Genomic DNA, 15,291 nt, shown 5'->3' with positions numbered 1-15,291 from the left:
CCATGCAGAGAGCATGGCTCAGCTCTCCTTGTTCTTCCCATTGACGGTGACCATGGTTCCGATTTTCAGTTTACAAGGAGACAGCCAGGATTTGAAAACTAGGTACAGAACAGCATGACACCGATGTGCTCTCTCAGTGGGCCCCGTGCAAATGCCGCGGCCCACTGCTCCTGAGGGGGCCCACTGAGCTGCTATGAGCACTTCCATCAATACAGATGGAAGCACTCATCGCTGTCATTTCACTTACGCAGTACCCCTCTGGAGAGCAATCTGAGTCACATGAGGCTGGCTGCTTCAGAGCTTCAGACAAGCCCCCTCTTTACTACATTCAGCAGAGCAGCAGGTTACCTTACCAGCTTCAGACATGCAGAGTTTGCCAGTGAGTCTGCACTGTGACTGTCTCTTCTCTGTGGGACAGGAGTTGTTTTACTGCTTCATTAAGGCTACTTTCACACTTGCGGCAGAGTGATCTTGATCCATCTTAAAAATGCATTGAAATGCCGGATCCATCTTTCCGGTGTCATATGGAAAAACTGATCAGGAATTCATTTTTTTCACATTTTTTTTCAGTCTGCGCATGCGCAGACTGGAAGGACGGGTCCGGCATTCCGGTATTTTGAATGCTGGATCCGGCACTAATACATTCTTATGGAAAAAAAATGCCGGATCAGGCATTCAGGCAAGTGTTCAGTTTTTTTGGCCGGAGATAAAAACGTAGCATGCTGCGGTTTTATCTCTGTCCTGATCAGTCAAAAAGACTGAACTGAAGACATCCTGATGCATCCTGAACAGATTGCTCTCCATTCAGAATGCATGGGGATAAAACTGATCAGTTATTTTCCGGTATAGAGCCCCTAGGACGGAACTCTATGCCGGAAAAGAAAAACGCAAGTGTGAAAGTACCCTAAGCAGTTTGCCTTCATGACACCTGCCCCCGCCCCCCCCTGTCTTATCTCCTCCTCATGGATCCCCTTCTGTCTCCTTTCCTCCCTCGTGTATCCAGAACTCCTGTTCCACCCTCCTATGTTCTGTTTCTGCCCTGCACAGACCTCCTGCCACTACTTCTTGTATGAATCCCCCTCAGAGCCCCTTCCAACTACTTGCTGTGTTCACCCCTCCTGTCCATCCAGGGTCCTTGTCTCACTCCTCTGCCTCTCATTATGGTGGCGTCTGAACCGCATTCACCATAAGGACCTTCTAACGCCACAGGGTCATGTGACTGTGCCCCCCACCCCGTACTGTGCCCCTCACCCCGTACTGTGCCCCTTATACCCTGCATTGTGCCCTCTTACCACACCCTGTACAGTGCCCCTAGTCATTCCATGTATTGTGCCCTCTTATACCCTTTTATCCGGTCACTGTATGGCGGTGTTATCCTGTCACTGTACAGAGGTGTTATCCGGTCAATGTATGGCGGTGGTCTCCAATACTGTATGGCCATAACTGTATCCCTTTCCCTGCCCACGCCACTTTTTTAGACCTGGCATGAGTGGGAAAAAGATGCAGATTGCGGAGCTAAGGACCTTTGCGCCACAATCTGTGTCAGAAATATGCCTAATATAGACATATTTCTATATAATAAATGACCCCCTAATTGTATTATTATTCGGGGGTAGGGCTAATTACGTTATATTATATAGATTCTAGTGTATTATACTGTGCCCTGTATTTCCCAGTAGATAAATGGTCCTTGGGAAACACAGTCCACACCCCTGACCACCAGGACCAGGTAACACTCTGTCAGTACATGGCAGCCTCCCCTCTCCGCCCCACTGCTCCGCTGTGTACTCGTGCTTATTCTGACACTAAGGCTGGGTTCACATCCCATTTTTGGCATCCATTTAATGCATACCAAAAATGTATACGTTAAACAGATGCCTCAGACTGATGCTGTACAGTAGGATCCGTTTACCATACAGTTCCATTGTAAATAAAAACATATACGTTAACGTATACATTTTTTTACTGGACTCTGCAGGATACAAAAACGTGGAGTGCTGCACATTTGTATACATCAAACCGATAGGAAAAACGTGATGTGAACCCACTGGGGGGGCGGGGGCGTACTAAAATTTTCTGTGGGGCCCAGTCAGTTCTAGCTACATCACTGCACAGCTCCGTCTCTCCTCCAGGCCCGGCCCAGCAGTGACGTCATGACTTGTGTCTCACTGCTGCAGCGGGTCTGAGGAGAGAATGAGCGCAGGGAGCTGCAGTTAGTGAATGACAGGATCGCCGGCTCCCCTGCGCTCCAGCAATGATAGGTAGTATGTGAGGGGGCCACTGAGGGGTCATTACACCGTGAGGGCCCCTTACACAGTATAATGACCCCCAGTGACCCCCATTTAATATAATGATCCCCAATGACCCTCCATTCAGTATGATGACCACCAGTGCCCCCATTCAATATAATGATCCCTCAGTGATCACCATACAGTATAATGACCCCAGTGCCCCCTCCATACAGTATAACCCCCAGTGTGGGGGCCACTGGGGGTCATTTTTCTGAATGGGAGGCGACTGGGGTTATTATTCTGAATGGAGGGCCACTGTGGGGTCATTATACTGTGTGTGGGGCCACTGGGGGTCATTATACTGTGTTTGGGGGCATTCGGGGGTTATTATACTGTGTGAAGGGCCACTAGTGGTCATTATACTATATAGGGCCTAATGGTGGTCATTATACCGTGTGGGAGCCACAGAGGGACATGTAAATGCCTCAAGGGGGCCCACTGGGATTTATCGTCCAAGGGCCCACATGAACCTGGAGCCGGCCCTGTGCTCTCACATGTGTTATGCAGGAGGAGCACTCCGAATTGTGCCTGCAGTGGATGATGAGGAGGCAGCGGAGGACATTGGTGCAGGACTCACAGCCTAAGACTGTGGAGGCGACAGTGCCATCACCTGGCCAGATTGCTGGTGTGGCTAGGCAGGAACCACATTTACCCAGTGGACTGTAAAGGAAATATATTGTCCTTGACCGTAGTTACAGCTCCACACATCGGCGCTGCCATGAACTTTAGCACACACCGACAGGCTCAAGGACTTGCCCACCTTCTGTTCAACATACGTGTGCAGGGCTGGTACTTCCTTTTTGGAGAAGTAATGATGGCTTGAGACTCTCCACCTTGGCTCGGCACAAGCCATCAGTTCTCTGAAAGGTGCAGAGTCCACCACATGGAAAGGGAGGGACTGTAGTACCAGCAACTTGGCCAGGAGCACGTTCAGCTTCTGCGCCATTGGATGAGTGCACGCATACTGTTGTCTATTTGCAATTGCCTCTGGGATCGATTGCTGATGAAATAACTGACAGGGAATAAAAAGAGCAGGAGCATCAGGACCATTAGATGATGGGAAGGAAACACAGCTCCCTTCTGCAGAGGTGGTGGAGCCTTGACTTACGGAAAAGGGGTGCGGGCCACTGGGTGATGCAGTGGTTGTTGCTTCAGGCTGTATCACTACATTAGAACCACGGTTTTCCCAGGCCGCTTTATGGTGACGCTGCATTGGCACCATGGCCATGCTTCACCTTCTGTCCACAGATTCCGCAAATGGCCATGCTGACGTCCTCCTGTGGTTTGATAAAAAATTTCCACACCACCGAGTATGGCATTTTCCCCCACCACTCCGTGCTGGCTGCCTGCTACCGCTGCCTCTATGAACCCCTGTACCACTACTTCTACGCATATTTTGGCTCCCGACCTCCCACTGCTGCCACCCTACTGACTCACGGCCACGCTAACACCCTGCTGGCTCAGCCGCTGCCACCCTCTTCTCCTAAAGATGATGAAGCCCCCTCTTCACCCGGCTCCCACATGCGATCGGCCACATCATCGTCCACTACTGTATGCAAGTCACTGATATCTCCGTCACTAGTCTCAGGGCCATGTGCCTGACCGCTCGCAATACCAGCTCCTGCGCGACTCTCATCATCACTACTTGCCTGCCTACCGGAGGAAGCAGCGGATCTTTCCTCCAGATCTTGGCTGGGTAGTAGCTGCTGAATGTCCTCGCTGAAAAGTGGAGCCAAGCCGACGGCATACAATACTTCTTGAGCTGAGGGAACAGAAAATGACAGAGGCAGGTTGAGGGCACAGAGCTTGTTCTTGGGCCATGCCAACTAAGGGTCATGTGAGAGGAACCCACCGACTCCTGGCTGGGGGTGTCTGATGTCACTTGCGATGAAGTAGAAGACAGAGTCAACCATTCAAGGACCACTGGGTTGCTGGTCAAGACACGACCACTAGATGACACTGGCATCTCAGGTCTGTCGCTGTGACTCCTGCTGCCACCCCTCCTTCTTCTGCTGCTACTTCTGCCTGTTCCAGAAACATTTTGGCCACTGCCCTTCCCTGTCTGACATACTGTAAATTAAAAGAAACCGCAAGGGGAAAATTGTCACGGTCTCTCCTGTGACAGGGGTCAGAAGATCTAAGAGACTCGCTGCACGTGATGTGATCTGACAGCCTCTTTGGTTTCACTTGTTTCTGTGTTGTTGCTGGTTATGACCACACCTCTTGTCTCAGGTGTAGCTCTAGGTCATTCCCGCTCCTCTATTTAGTCTGGTATCACCCATCATACTATGCGGTTGATAGCTTCTTCTGGTTGCGGAAGTGCTGGTGTTTGGTTCTCCTCTGAGTTCCTGCTCATCTGCGTACTTTGGAGTTAAGTGTCTTTCCCCTATTTCTAGTTTCTTGTATTCGCCTATCTTTTAGTATTAGGCCTTAGGGAGTCTCCTGTTCCTTCAGCTGGGAAGGAACAGGTCGTCTTTTGTTCTGACACTATTTCCAGGGTACTTTAGGGTCAGATTGGGCTCTAGGTTACTGCGTATGAACATTCCTACCATCAAGGTCTGTTCATACTGATAGTAGTCAGGGTTCAGTTTAGGGATTAACTAGGTGGTGACCTTTCTCCTCTCCCTAGTTTCCAGACTTAGTACCTCTTCCCTTCTCCCCTGTGTTCGGTGTGGAGTTTACTACCCACACCACGCTGTGACAAAAAGAGCAATACTATCAGACTGCAATTTCACCCCAAAAGCAAGGATTAATGGAAGTACTTTTATATATTGTGGCAATATGAACATTGAGGTGTTGTTTGCACCAGGAGCGTGTCACCAAGGGGCCTGGCCTTGGTGGAGTAAAAGCCCTAGTCCAGGGGTCCACTAAAGTAGTTGGGGGACACCATATAGATAGTGTAGCTGGTTCAGCTATTTCAGGGTGGGCTTTTACTGGGAACAGGCAATGTGTTGGGTGGGTGCCTGTTCCCCATGCTCCAGTCCGGGACTTAGGGCATGCTCATGTCCAGGGATCCTATTTAATCCTGCTACTGGATCTTGGGTGTGTCTCACTCTGGAGTGTCTTGTGAAGCAGAGTCCTGGTGAGGCTCTGTGTGAGTGGTCTCAGCCAGGTGGGCTGAGGGGCCACGAGGCTAGGCGATAGCCTGAACTTTGGGTGACGCGGTGACACCTGTGAAACAAGGATCACGAGGCCAGAGTCGGGAGGACTACTGGGCCACAATCCCCCAAAAGGTATTGAAGTGTCACAGCCTGAAGGTTGCTGGACTGAATGGCTGAGGAAAGCCGCATTTGTGTTCCATGTGTGAACAGGGCTCTCTAGGTGAGTCAGGGATACGCTTATGTGTTTAGTTAGAGCCTAGCCGGGCAAGGGTTTGTTATTTTGTGTGGATGTCACACGTGATAAGTTGAAGCTGCGACTTCGTGACCTGTGCTTTGCTAAAGTGTCTGAAATAAAGCAAGAATTTGGACATTATAATCGTGTCTGCGAAGATATCTGTGAGCGTGACCCCCTGAAAAGAGACGATCCCTTACAATATTTAAAATTAACACACCCCAAAACTGGTTGTATCAGACTGAAAATTCACCCCAAAAGCAAGGATGATTTGGACGTACTTTTATATATTTAAAATTAATACATCCCAAAACTGGTTGTAACAGACTGCAAATTCACCTCAAAAGCAAGGATGAATGGAAGTACTTTAATATATGAAATAAATACACCCCAAAACTGGTTGTATCAGACTGCAAATTCACCCCAAAAGCAAGGATGAATGGACGTACTTTTATATATTAAAAAAAAAATACACCCAAAAAGTGGTTGTATCAGACTACACTATCAACCCAATAACATATGCTAGGATTACTGCAGTTACTGTTTAAAACAACATAAAATCTGTAGTAATAGATCACTTTTAGTAACCCCAATTTGAGCAGCAAGGTGTAATAGAATGGCTCCTATTACCCAGGCTTTAAACTCTCATATTGGTCCCTTATCTCTCCCTAGAGTGTGGATAATGCCTCCCTATCCTTTCCCTACACTATGGATAATCTTTCCCTGAACACCTCAATCGTTTATGTTTTTTTGTTTTTTTTTATAAAGTCTTTCCTAATCACTTTGTAAGGCCCCTTTCACACGGGCGTTGTGGGAAAATGTGCGGGTGCGTTGCGGGAACACCCGCGATTTTTCCGCGCGAGTGCAAAACATCGCGTGAGAAAAATCGCGCGTGTTTGGTACCCAAACCCGAACTTCTTCACAGAAGTTCGGGCTTGGAATCGGTGTTCTGTAAATAGTATTATTTTCCCTTATAACATGGTTATAAGGGAAAATAATAGCATTCTGAATACAGAATGCATAGTAAAACATCGCTGGAGGGGTTAAAAAAAATAAAAAAAAAATTTAACTCACCTTAGTCCACTTGTTCGCGGCCCGGCATCTCCTTCTGGCTTCATCTGATCTCTGAGCAGCAACAGAACCTGTGGTGACGTCATTCCGATCATCACATGGTACGTCACATGATCTTTTACCATGGTGATTCACCATGGTAAAAGATCATGTGACGTACCATGTGATGACCGGAGTGACGTCATCAAAGGTCCTTGATCCTATAATTAATGCTCACCACAGGTCCTATTCAGTAAAGGGGACAGAAGGAGATGCCGACATCGCGATCAAGTGGATTAAGGTGAGTTAAATGATCTTTTATTTTTTTTAACCCCTCCAGCGCTGTTTTACTTTGCATTCTGTATTCAGAATGCTATTATTAAAAATAATAATGATCGGGTCTCCATCCCGATCGTCTCCTAGCAACCATGCGTGAAAATCGCACCGCATCCGCACTTGCTTGCGGATGCTTGTGATTTTCACGCAACCCCATTCACTTCTATGGGGCCTGCGTTGCGTGAAAAACGCAGAATATAGAGCATGCTGCGATTTTCACGCAACGCATAAGTGATGCGCTCATCTGAACAGCCCCATAGAAATGAATGGGTCGGTATTCAGTGCGGGTGCAATGCGTTCACCTCACGCATTGCATCCGCGCGGAATACTCGCCCGTGTGAAAGGGGCCTAAGATGTGCAGCAGCCATTTTAGGAAAAATGTGATTAGGAGACTTTTTGAATCCAGAGGGGAAACAAACCAGGCTGGTGCAGTGAGCTGCATTTATATTTATATAAGGAGATATATAACGCGAGTTTGACCGCGACGCGTGGTTGATTAAGTGTGGTTGCGTAAGTGTGTGACTTAAGATTAAGTGAGGGAGTATCTGAGAGCTAAATTATTTGTGGACATTGATGAGTGGCTGTGTTTGACTGTATTGTGTGCTGTTATAACACTTTTTTTTTTCCTTCTCCAGGGGTTGCACAGGTGAGCAATTAGGGTGTGGCTGTCTAATTAGGGTGTGGCTGTCTAATTAGGAGACTATAAAAACTCAGCAGTGAGAGCAGCACAGCCTTTTTGAATCCAGAGGGAAAACAAACCAGGCTGGTGTAGTGAGCTGCATTTATATTTATATAAGGAGATATATAACACGAGTTTGACCGCGATGCGTGGTTGATTAAGTGTGGTTGCGTATGTGTGTGACTTAAGATTAAGGGACTTTAGATTCAGGGACTTCAGTGGGGGACTGCAATTAGCCAGTTTCTTATTACTACATTATATTGTATTTTTTGCTTTTGTGGTGTAATCCCCATTTAGTATGTGTTGCACAATTGACAACGCAGTCCAGTGCACATCTTGCATGATGTATGCAGTCCTGGAACAGCCGTTCAAGGGTGTATATCTTTGTTCAAGATGTGAGCAAATTACCCTTTTGGAATCTCTAATCGAGTCTCTAAATGGGCAAGTTGCAACACTGAGAGGCATTGACAATTTGCAAAAGAGTTTTCTTCTCACCGAGCAAGCACTCTTTGGGGTAGATGAGGGGGAGGGTGACAGAGAGGAGGCTGAGGAAAGTGAGGTAGCTAGCTGGGTAACAGTTAGAAAGCGGGGTAGAGGGAAGAGTGCCAGGGAGGCTAGCCCTGATCTGACACACCCCAACAAGTTTGCACGTTTGGCAGATGAGGGGGTTATCAGTCCAGGGACGGCACTGCCGCAGACGGACACTTCCTCTGCCAGTCAGGGGAATGTCAGCTCCGGTAAGCAGGGGACCAGGAGAGCAGGGCAGGCCAGACAGGTGCTGGTAGTGGGAGACTCAATTATTAGGGGAACAGATAGGGAAATCTGTCACAAAGACCGTGATCGCCGAACAGTGTGCTGTCTTCCTGGCGCTAGAGTTCGACACATCGCGGATCGGGTTGACAGATTACTGGGAGGGGCTGGAGAAGATCCAGCGGTCATGGTCCATATCGGAACCAATGACAAAGTTAGGGGAAGGTGGAGAGTCCTTAAAAATGATTTCAGGGATTTAGGTCAAAAGCTTAGGGCAAGGACCTCAAAGGTAGTATTTTCGGAAATACTACCTGCACCACGGGCCACACAAGAAAGACAGCGGGAGATTAGGGAAATTAACAAGTGGCTCAAGAACTGGTGTAGGAAGGAGGGGTTTGGGTTCCTGGAGAACTGGGCCGACTTCTCTATCGGCTACAGGCTCTATCGTAGGGACGGGCTGCACCTCAATGGGGAAGGGGCAGCTGTGTTGGGGAAGAAGATGGCTAGAAGGTTGGAGGAGTGTTTAAACTAGGGACTGGGGGGGGGGGGGGGGTAATTACACCATAGAAGGGGAAGATAGTGCAGATAGAGACCGGGGGCAAAGTAGTGGCACTTGAGGAGGAATGGAAGGAGGGACTAGAACAGTTCAGAAGGAAAGGTGTTTGGTAAAAAATATACATAATCCTCTCAAATGTATGTATACTAATGCCAGAAGCCTGACTAATAAAACTGGTGAACTGGAATTAGTGATGTGTGAGGAGGACTATGACATAGTGGGAATAACTGAGACATGGCTGGACGATAGCTATGACTGGGCGGTTAATGTACAAGGTTACAGTCTGTTTAGAAAGGATCGTTAAAACTGGAGAGGGGGAGGGGTGTGCCTTTATGTAAAGTCCTGTCTAAAGGCCACACTCCGTGAAGATATAAGTGAGGGACATGAACATGTGGAGTCACTGTGGGTAGAGATACATGGAGCTAAAAACAACAATAAATTACTAATAGGAGTTTACTATAAACCGCCTAATATACCAGAGTCCACAGAAAATCTACTACTAAACGAGATAGACAAGGCGGCAAATCATAATGAGGTGGTTATTATGGGGGACTTCAACTACCCAGATATAGACTGGGAAACCGAAACTTGTATATCTCATAAAGGAAACAGATTCTTGGCAATAACCAAAGACAATTACCTCTCCCAACTGGTTCAGGACCCGACTAGAGGGACGGCCATACTGGACTTAGTATTAACCAATAGACCTGACAGAACAACAGACGTGCAGGTTCGGGGATACCTGGGAAATAGTGACCATAAAGTAATAACCTTCCAATTATCATTCAAAAGAGCGTTTCTACAGGGAGGAACAAAAATACCAAACTTCAAAAAAGCTAAATTTAGCCAACTAAGAGAGGCCATAGGCCTAACTAAATGGGATAAAGTCCTCACAACTAAAAATACAGCCACAAAATGGGATATCTTTAAAAGCATCCTAAAAGCTCATTGTGAGAGGTACATACCGTATGGGAATAAAAGGTTAAGGAACAAAAAGAAACCAATGTGGATAAACAGAACTGTAAAGAAAGCAATAAATGACAAAAAGAAAGCATATAAAACACTAAAACAGGAGGGTAGCACGGAAGCACTGAAAAACTATAAGGAAAAAAATAGAACATGTAAAAAACAAATAAAAGCGGCCAAACTAGAGACCGAGAGATTAATTGCCAAAGAGAGTAAAACTAACCCTAAAATGTTCTTCAATTATATACAGTAAATGTTAAAAAGTATAAAACTGAAGGGTCCAAAAACAGAGCCTGGAAACTATAGGCCGGTAAGTTTAACATCTGTTTGGGGTAAACTGTTTGAAGGTTTTCTGAGAGATGCTATCTTAGAGCATCTTAACGGAAATAAGCAAATAACGCCATATCAGCATGGCTTCGTGAGGGATCGGTCATGTCAAACTAATTTAATCAGTTTCTATGAGGAGGTAAGTTCTAGACTTGACAGCGGCAAATCAATGGATGTCGTGTATCTGGACTTCTCCAAAGCATTTGACACTGTACCACATAAAAGGTTAGTATATAAAATGAGAATGCTCGGACTGGGAGAAAACGTCTGTAAGTGGGTAAGTAACTGGCTCAATGATAGAAAACAGAGGGTGGTTATTAACGGTACATACTCAGATTGGGTCACTGTCACTAGTGGAGTACCTCAGGGGTCAATATTGGGCCCTATTCTCTTCAATATATTTATTAATGATCTTGTAGAAGGCTTGCATAGTAAAATATCAATTTTCGCAGATGACACTAAACTGTGTAAAGTAATTAACACTGAAGAGGACAGTATACTACTACAGAGGGATCTGGATAGATTGCAGGCTTGGGCAGATAAGTGTCAGATGAGGTTTAACACTGACAAATGTTTAGTTATGCACATGGGAAGGAATAATGCAAGTCACCCGTACATACTAAATGGTAAAACACTCGGTAACACTGACATGGAAAAGGATCTAGGAATTTTAATAAACAGCAAACTAAGCTGCAAAAAACAGTGTCAGGCAGCTGCTGCCAAGGCCAATAAGATAATGGGTTGCATCAAAAGGGGCATAGATGCCCGTGATGAGAACATATTCCTACTACTTTACAAATCATTAGTCAGACCACACATGGAGTACTCAGTACAGTTCTGGGCTCCAGTGAACAAGTCAGACATAGCAGAGCTGGAGAGGGTCCATAGGAGGGCAACTAAAGTAATAACTGGAATGGGGCAACTACAGTACCCTGAAAGATTATCAAAATTAGGGTTATTCACGTTAGAAAAAAGACGACTGAGGGGAGATCTAATTACTATGTATAAATATATCAGGGGTCAGTACAGAGATCTATCCTATCATCTATTTATCCCCAGGACTGTGACTGTGACGAGGGGACATCCTCTGCGTTTGGAGGAAAGAAGGTTTGTACACAAACATAAAAAAGGATTCTTTACGGTAAGAGCAGTGAGACTATGGAACTCTCTGCCTGAGGAGGTGGTGATGGTGAGTACAATAAAGGAATTCAAGAGGGGCCTGGATGTATTTCTGGAGTGTAATAATATTACAGGATATAGCTACTAGAGAGGGGTCGTTGATCCAGAGAGATATTCTGATTGCCTGATTGGAGTCGGGAAGGAATTTTTCATTCCCCTAAAGGGAGGAAAATTGGCTTCTATCTCACAGTTTTTTTTTGCCTTCCTCTGGATCAACTTGCAGGATAACAGGCCGAACTGGATGGACAAATGTCTTTTTTCGGCCTTATGTACTATGTTACTATGTTACCACGAATTGCAAGGAAATTCGACTTCGGTACTAATCAAATTTTTCCTGAAATTCGGATCAAATTCCACTTTGTCAACTTTGTTTCGCTCATCTCTAGTAACTAATACGGAAGAGGACAGTATACTGCTACAGATGGATCTGGATAGATTGGAGGCTTGGGCAGAGAAGTGGCAGATGAGATTTAACACTGACAAACGTAAAGTTATGCACATGGGAAGGAATAATGCAAGTTACCAGTACATACTAAATGGTAAAACACTGGGTAACATTGACATGGAAATGTTCTTAGGACTTAGCAGCTCCTGCCGAGGTCAATAATGGGTGGCATCAAAAGGGGCATAGATGCCCGTGATGAGAACATAGTCTTGCCAATTTACAAATGACTAATCAGACCACACAGAGTACTGTGTACAGTTCTGGGCTCCTGTGAACAAGGCAGACATAGCAGAGCTGGAGAGGGTTCAGAGGAGGGCAACTAAAGTAATAACTGGAATGGGTGGACTACAGAACCCAGAAAGATGATCAAAATTGGGGTTATTCCGTTTAAAAAAAAAAGACAACTAAGGGGAGATCTAATAGTATAGTATAAATATATCAGGGGTCAGTACAGAGATCTCTCTGATCATCTATTTATCCCCAGGACTGTGACTGTAAAGAGGGGACATCCTCTTTCCCAGTCCTCCTGGAATCCCGCCTTACACCTCACTTAGTATCTCTAATGGATGTACTTTGTTAAACAATTACAAAACAATATTACAATAGCTCTACTGAAATTAAATGTTATTTTTTACAGGTTATATACGTGTACCGAAACCCAAAAGATGCCATGGTCTCCTTTTACCACTTCTACCAATTGTTTTCCAAATTAAGTTATCCAGTTGATTTTGAAACATTCGCAGACTTCTTTATGTCTGGAAAAGGTAGTATATTAACAAATACTGTATGTAGTAAAGTGTTTTTGAATGGTGATTTTTTTAAAATTGATAAAAATTGAGCCTTGGTAGACCATGTCGGGGGGTAATAATTCAATTAAGAATTATTAATTATGGTCATAAAAATAATTAACCATAAAAAAATTAAATGTATAAAATTTGTCATAAATTCTTAAAATCATGACCTGGTGAATTGTAGACAAACTAATTGATACAATTCACATCTGAGTCCGACTATTTCCTCAGATAAATAAGTTCTTTTTGACGTGAGATGATGTTAATGATAAAATGTAGTTCTGCATTATACAATAATACGCAGGTATTATAAAAATATGCAGATTTATTGGTTACAAGGTTATAAACATATATAAGTAAATAAATACAATGATACATGCAAATGAATATATATAGCGTTAATATAAAGCATTACAAGCTTAACAATACATGTGAGTGGAAATAACTCGTCACATTATAACCAAGCTATTATTAGGTTAGGATATCAAAGTAGGAACATAAGTTATATACATCACTTCTGTTCAGAGAAAACCTCATGATATCAAGATGGGCATGTCTAATCCTAGACATCAATATAGAATGCTAAATACATTCTGCCCCCCCTAACCAACTACACATCACATGGCTTCAAGATGGGCACTTCCATCCAAGGATATAACTTAGAAGAGATAACTGTATCCTTCCGCCGACTATTTTCACATATATAACTTTGGTAAGACTATTAAGACAAATAACAGGGATCTAGGATCTTAAATGGGAAGGACTTGAAACAAGTCTTTCCTGTTGGAATCCATCACTTAGCTTGGCGAAGAATGTTCTATCAATATATATATATATATATATATATATATATATATATATATATAAAAGCAATTACTTAATGCTTTGCTAGATTATAGTCTAGATTCTTCTCCAGGTAGAATGAAGCCTCACAATATCCTAAGACTACATCTCAATATGGAGATGATCAATTAATTTAATTATTTATTTATTCGCCAATCTAGATGGTATAATTTCACCCACACTATCAAATTAGTCTTAATAAAATGAAATATCATTTTCTGTGTCTCTTACCAAGTCCTAGTAGGAATCTCACTTCTGCTCCTAGCAAAGCTGGGTGGTCCATCATAGCACATCTCACCATGGCTTTCATCTTGATAGACCCCTCTGGAGAGCTTTACTTGTCTTCTTCTCTCTCTCTCCCTCTCTTTTCTCCTTTTTTCCTCCTGTGCATGGCTTATGATCACAAACTTATCAGTTAGACACACCTTCCTAGTTTGGCACTTTCCAATCATTGTCGGATGGGCGTGACCATTGATAAAAATGTGACATCATAACCCTACCCAGAATGCACTTTTTCTACTGTTGTATTGTCACCTACTGATACATAGGTGGCACTGCTGTGTAAGCTATTTGCATCATAGTATAAAGGGTTAACTTATGTAAGTCTGAATGACCTTAGAAGCTTTAATTCAAAGCTATAGGGATTAATTCTGACACTTGTAGCAATTAGAGACAGACCTCTAGGCGTCTCTCTGAATGTTTCTCACACTGTTAATTTATGGATCATAAATAACTTGAATGGCCTTGTTTTCTCACAGAGATATCAGTACCTCCTGTCATACCAAAGATGTGAATAATTGTTACAAAACACACATCTTCACAGACACTCTTTTAGAGACAAAGATTCTCCTAATGAGAAATATATATAAACTGGATACATGTTGTTTTCATAACATAACAATATAATATAAAGTAATATATATATATATATATATATATATAATGTCCTACTGATTGTCTTATGCTAAGGACTAACTAATGAATATATGAATTATATATTTTGCTTCATTAATAAATATCTAATTGTATAGGTAATGATCACCAGCTGCATAGAGCTTATCTTTATCTCCCGTCATAAATTTAAAAGTAGACAAGGAGGCCTCTTCTCAAACTGGTACATTCATGAGAAGAATAACACTGAAGAGTATAAACCTTTGTGTGACCTTAATTTGGCCTACTCAAGACATACAAAATTGTAACTACAGGGTGGGCCATTTATATGGATACACCTTAATAAAATGGGAATGGTTGGTGATATTAACTTCCTGTTTGTGGCACATTAGTATATGTGAGGGGGGAACTTTTCAAGATGGGTGGTGACCATGGCGGCCATTTTGAAGTCGGACATTTTGAATCCAACTTTTGTTTTTTCAATAGGAAGAGGGTCATTTGACACATCAAACTTATTGGGAATTTCACAAGAAAAACAATAGTGTGCTTGGTTTTAACATAACTTTATTCTTTCATGAGTTATTTACAAGTTTCTGACCACTTACAAAATGTGTTCAATGTGCTGCCCATTGTGTTGGATTGTCAATGCAACCCTTTTCTCCCACTCTTCACACACTGATAGCAACACCGCAGGAGAAATGCTAGCACAGGCTTCCAGTATCCGTAGTTTCAGGTGCTGCACATCTCGTATCATCTGAAGGCAATTGTCTATGCTGTGAAGATACGAGATGTGCAGCACCTGAAACTACGGATACTCGAAGCCTGTGCTAGCATTTCTCCTGCGGTGTTGCTAT

The 15,291-nt window shown here is 43.8% G+C and overlaps 1 protein-coding gene across 2 annotated transcripts in view; it reads left to right on the top strand.

Annotated features, from left to right (window-relative positions):
• LOC120998283 (amine sulfotransferase-like) overlaps positions 1-15,291 on the top strand; it is a 151,963-nt gene that overhangs the window by 35,756 nt on the left and 100,916 nt on the right. For both annotated transcript variants that reach the window (XM_040428907.1, XM_040428908.1), the window contains exon 4: positions 12,550-12,676. In XM_040428907.1, the coding sequence (XP_040284841.1) occupies positions 12,550-12,676 (127 nt within the window). The remainder of the gene's footprint in view (positions 1-12,549; positions 12,677-15,291) is intronic.

Source organism: Bufo bufo, chromosome 4 (assembly GCF_905171765.1).
Source record: "Bufo bufo chromosome 4, aBufBuf1.1, whole genome shotgun sequence".
NCBI lineage: Eukaryota > Metazoa > Chordata > Amphibia > Anura > Bufonidae > Bufo > Bufo bufo.
The sequence above is the reverse complement of the archived record's forward strand: the minus strand, read 5'-3'. Positions and strand labels throughout refer to the sequence as shown.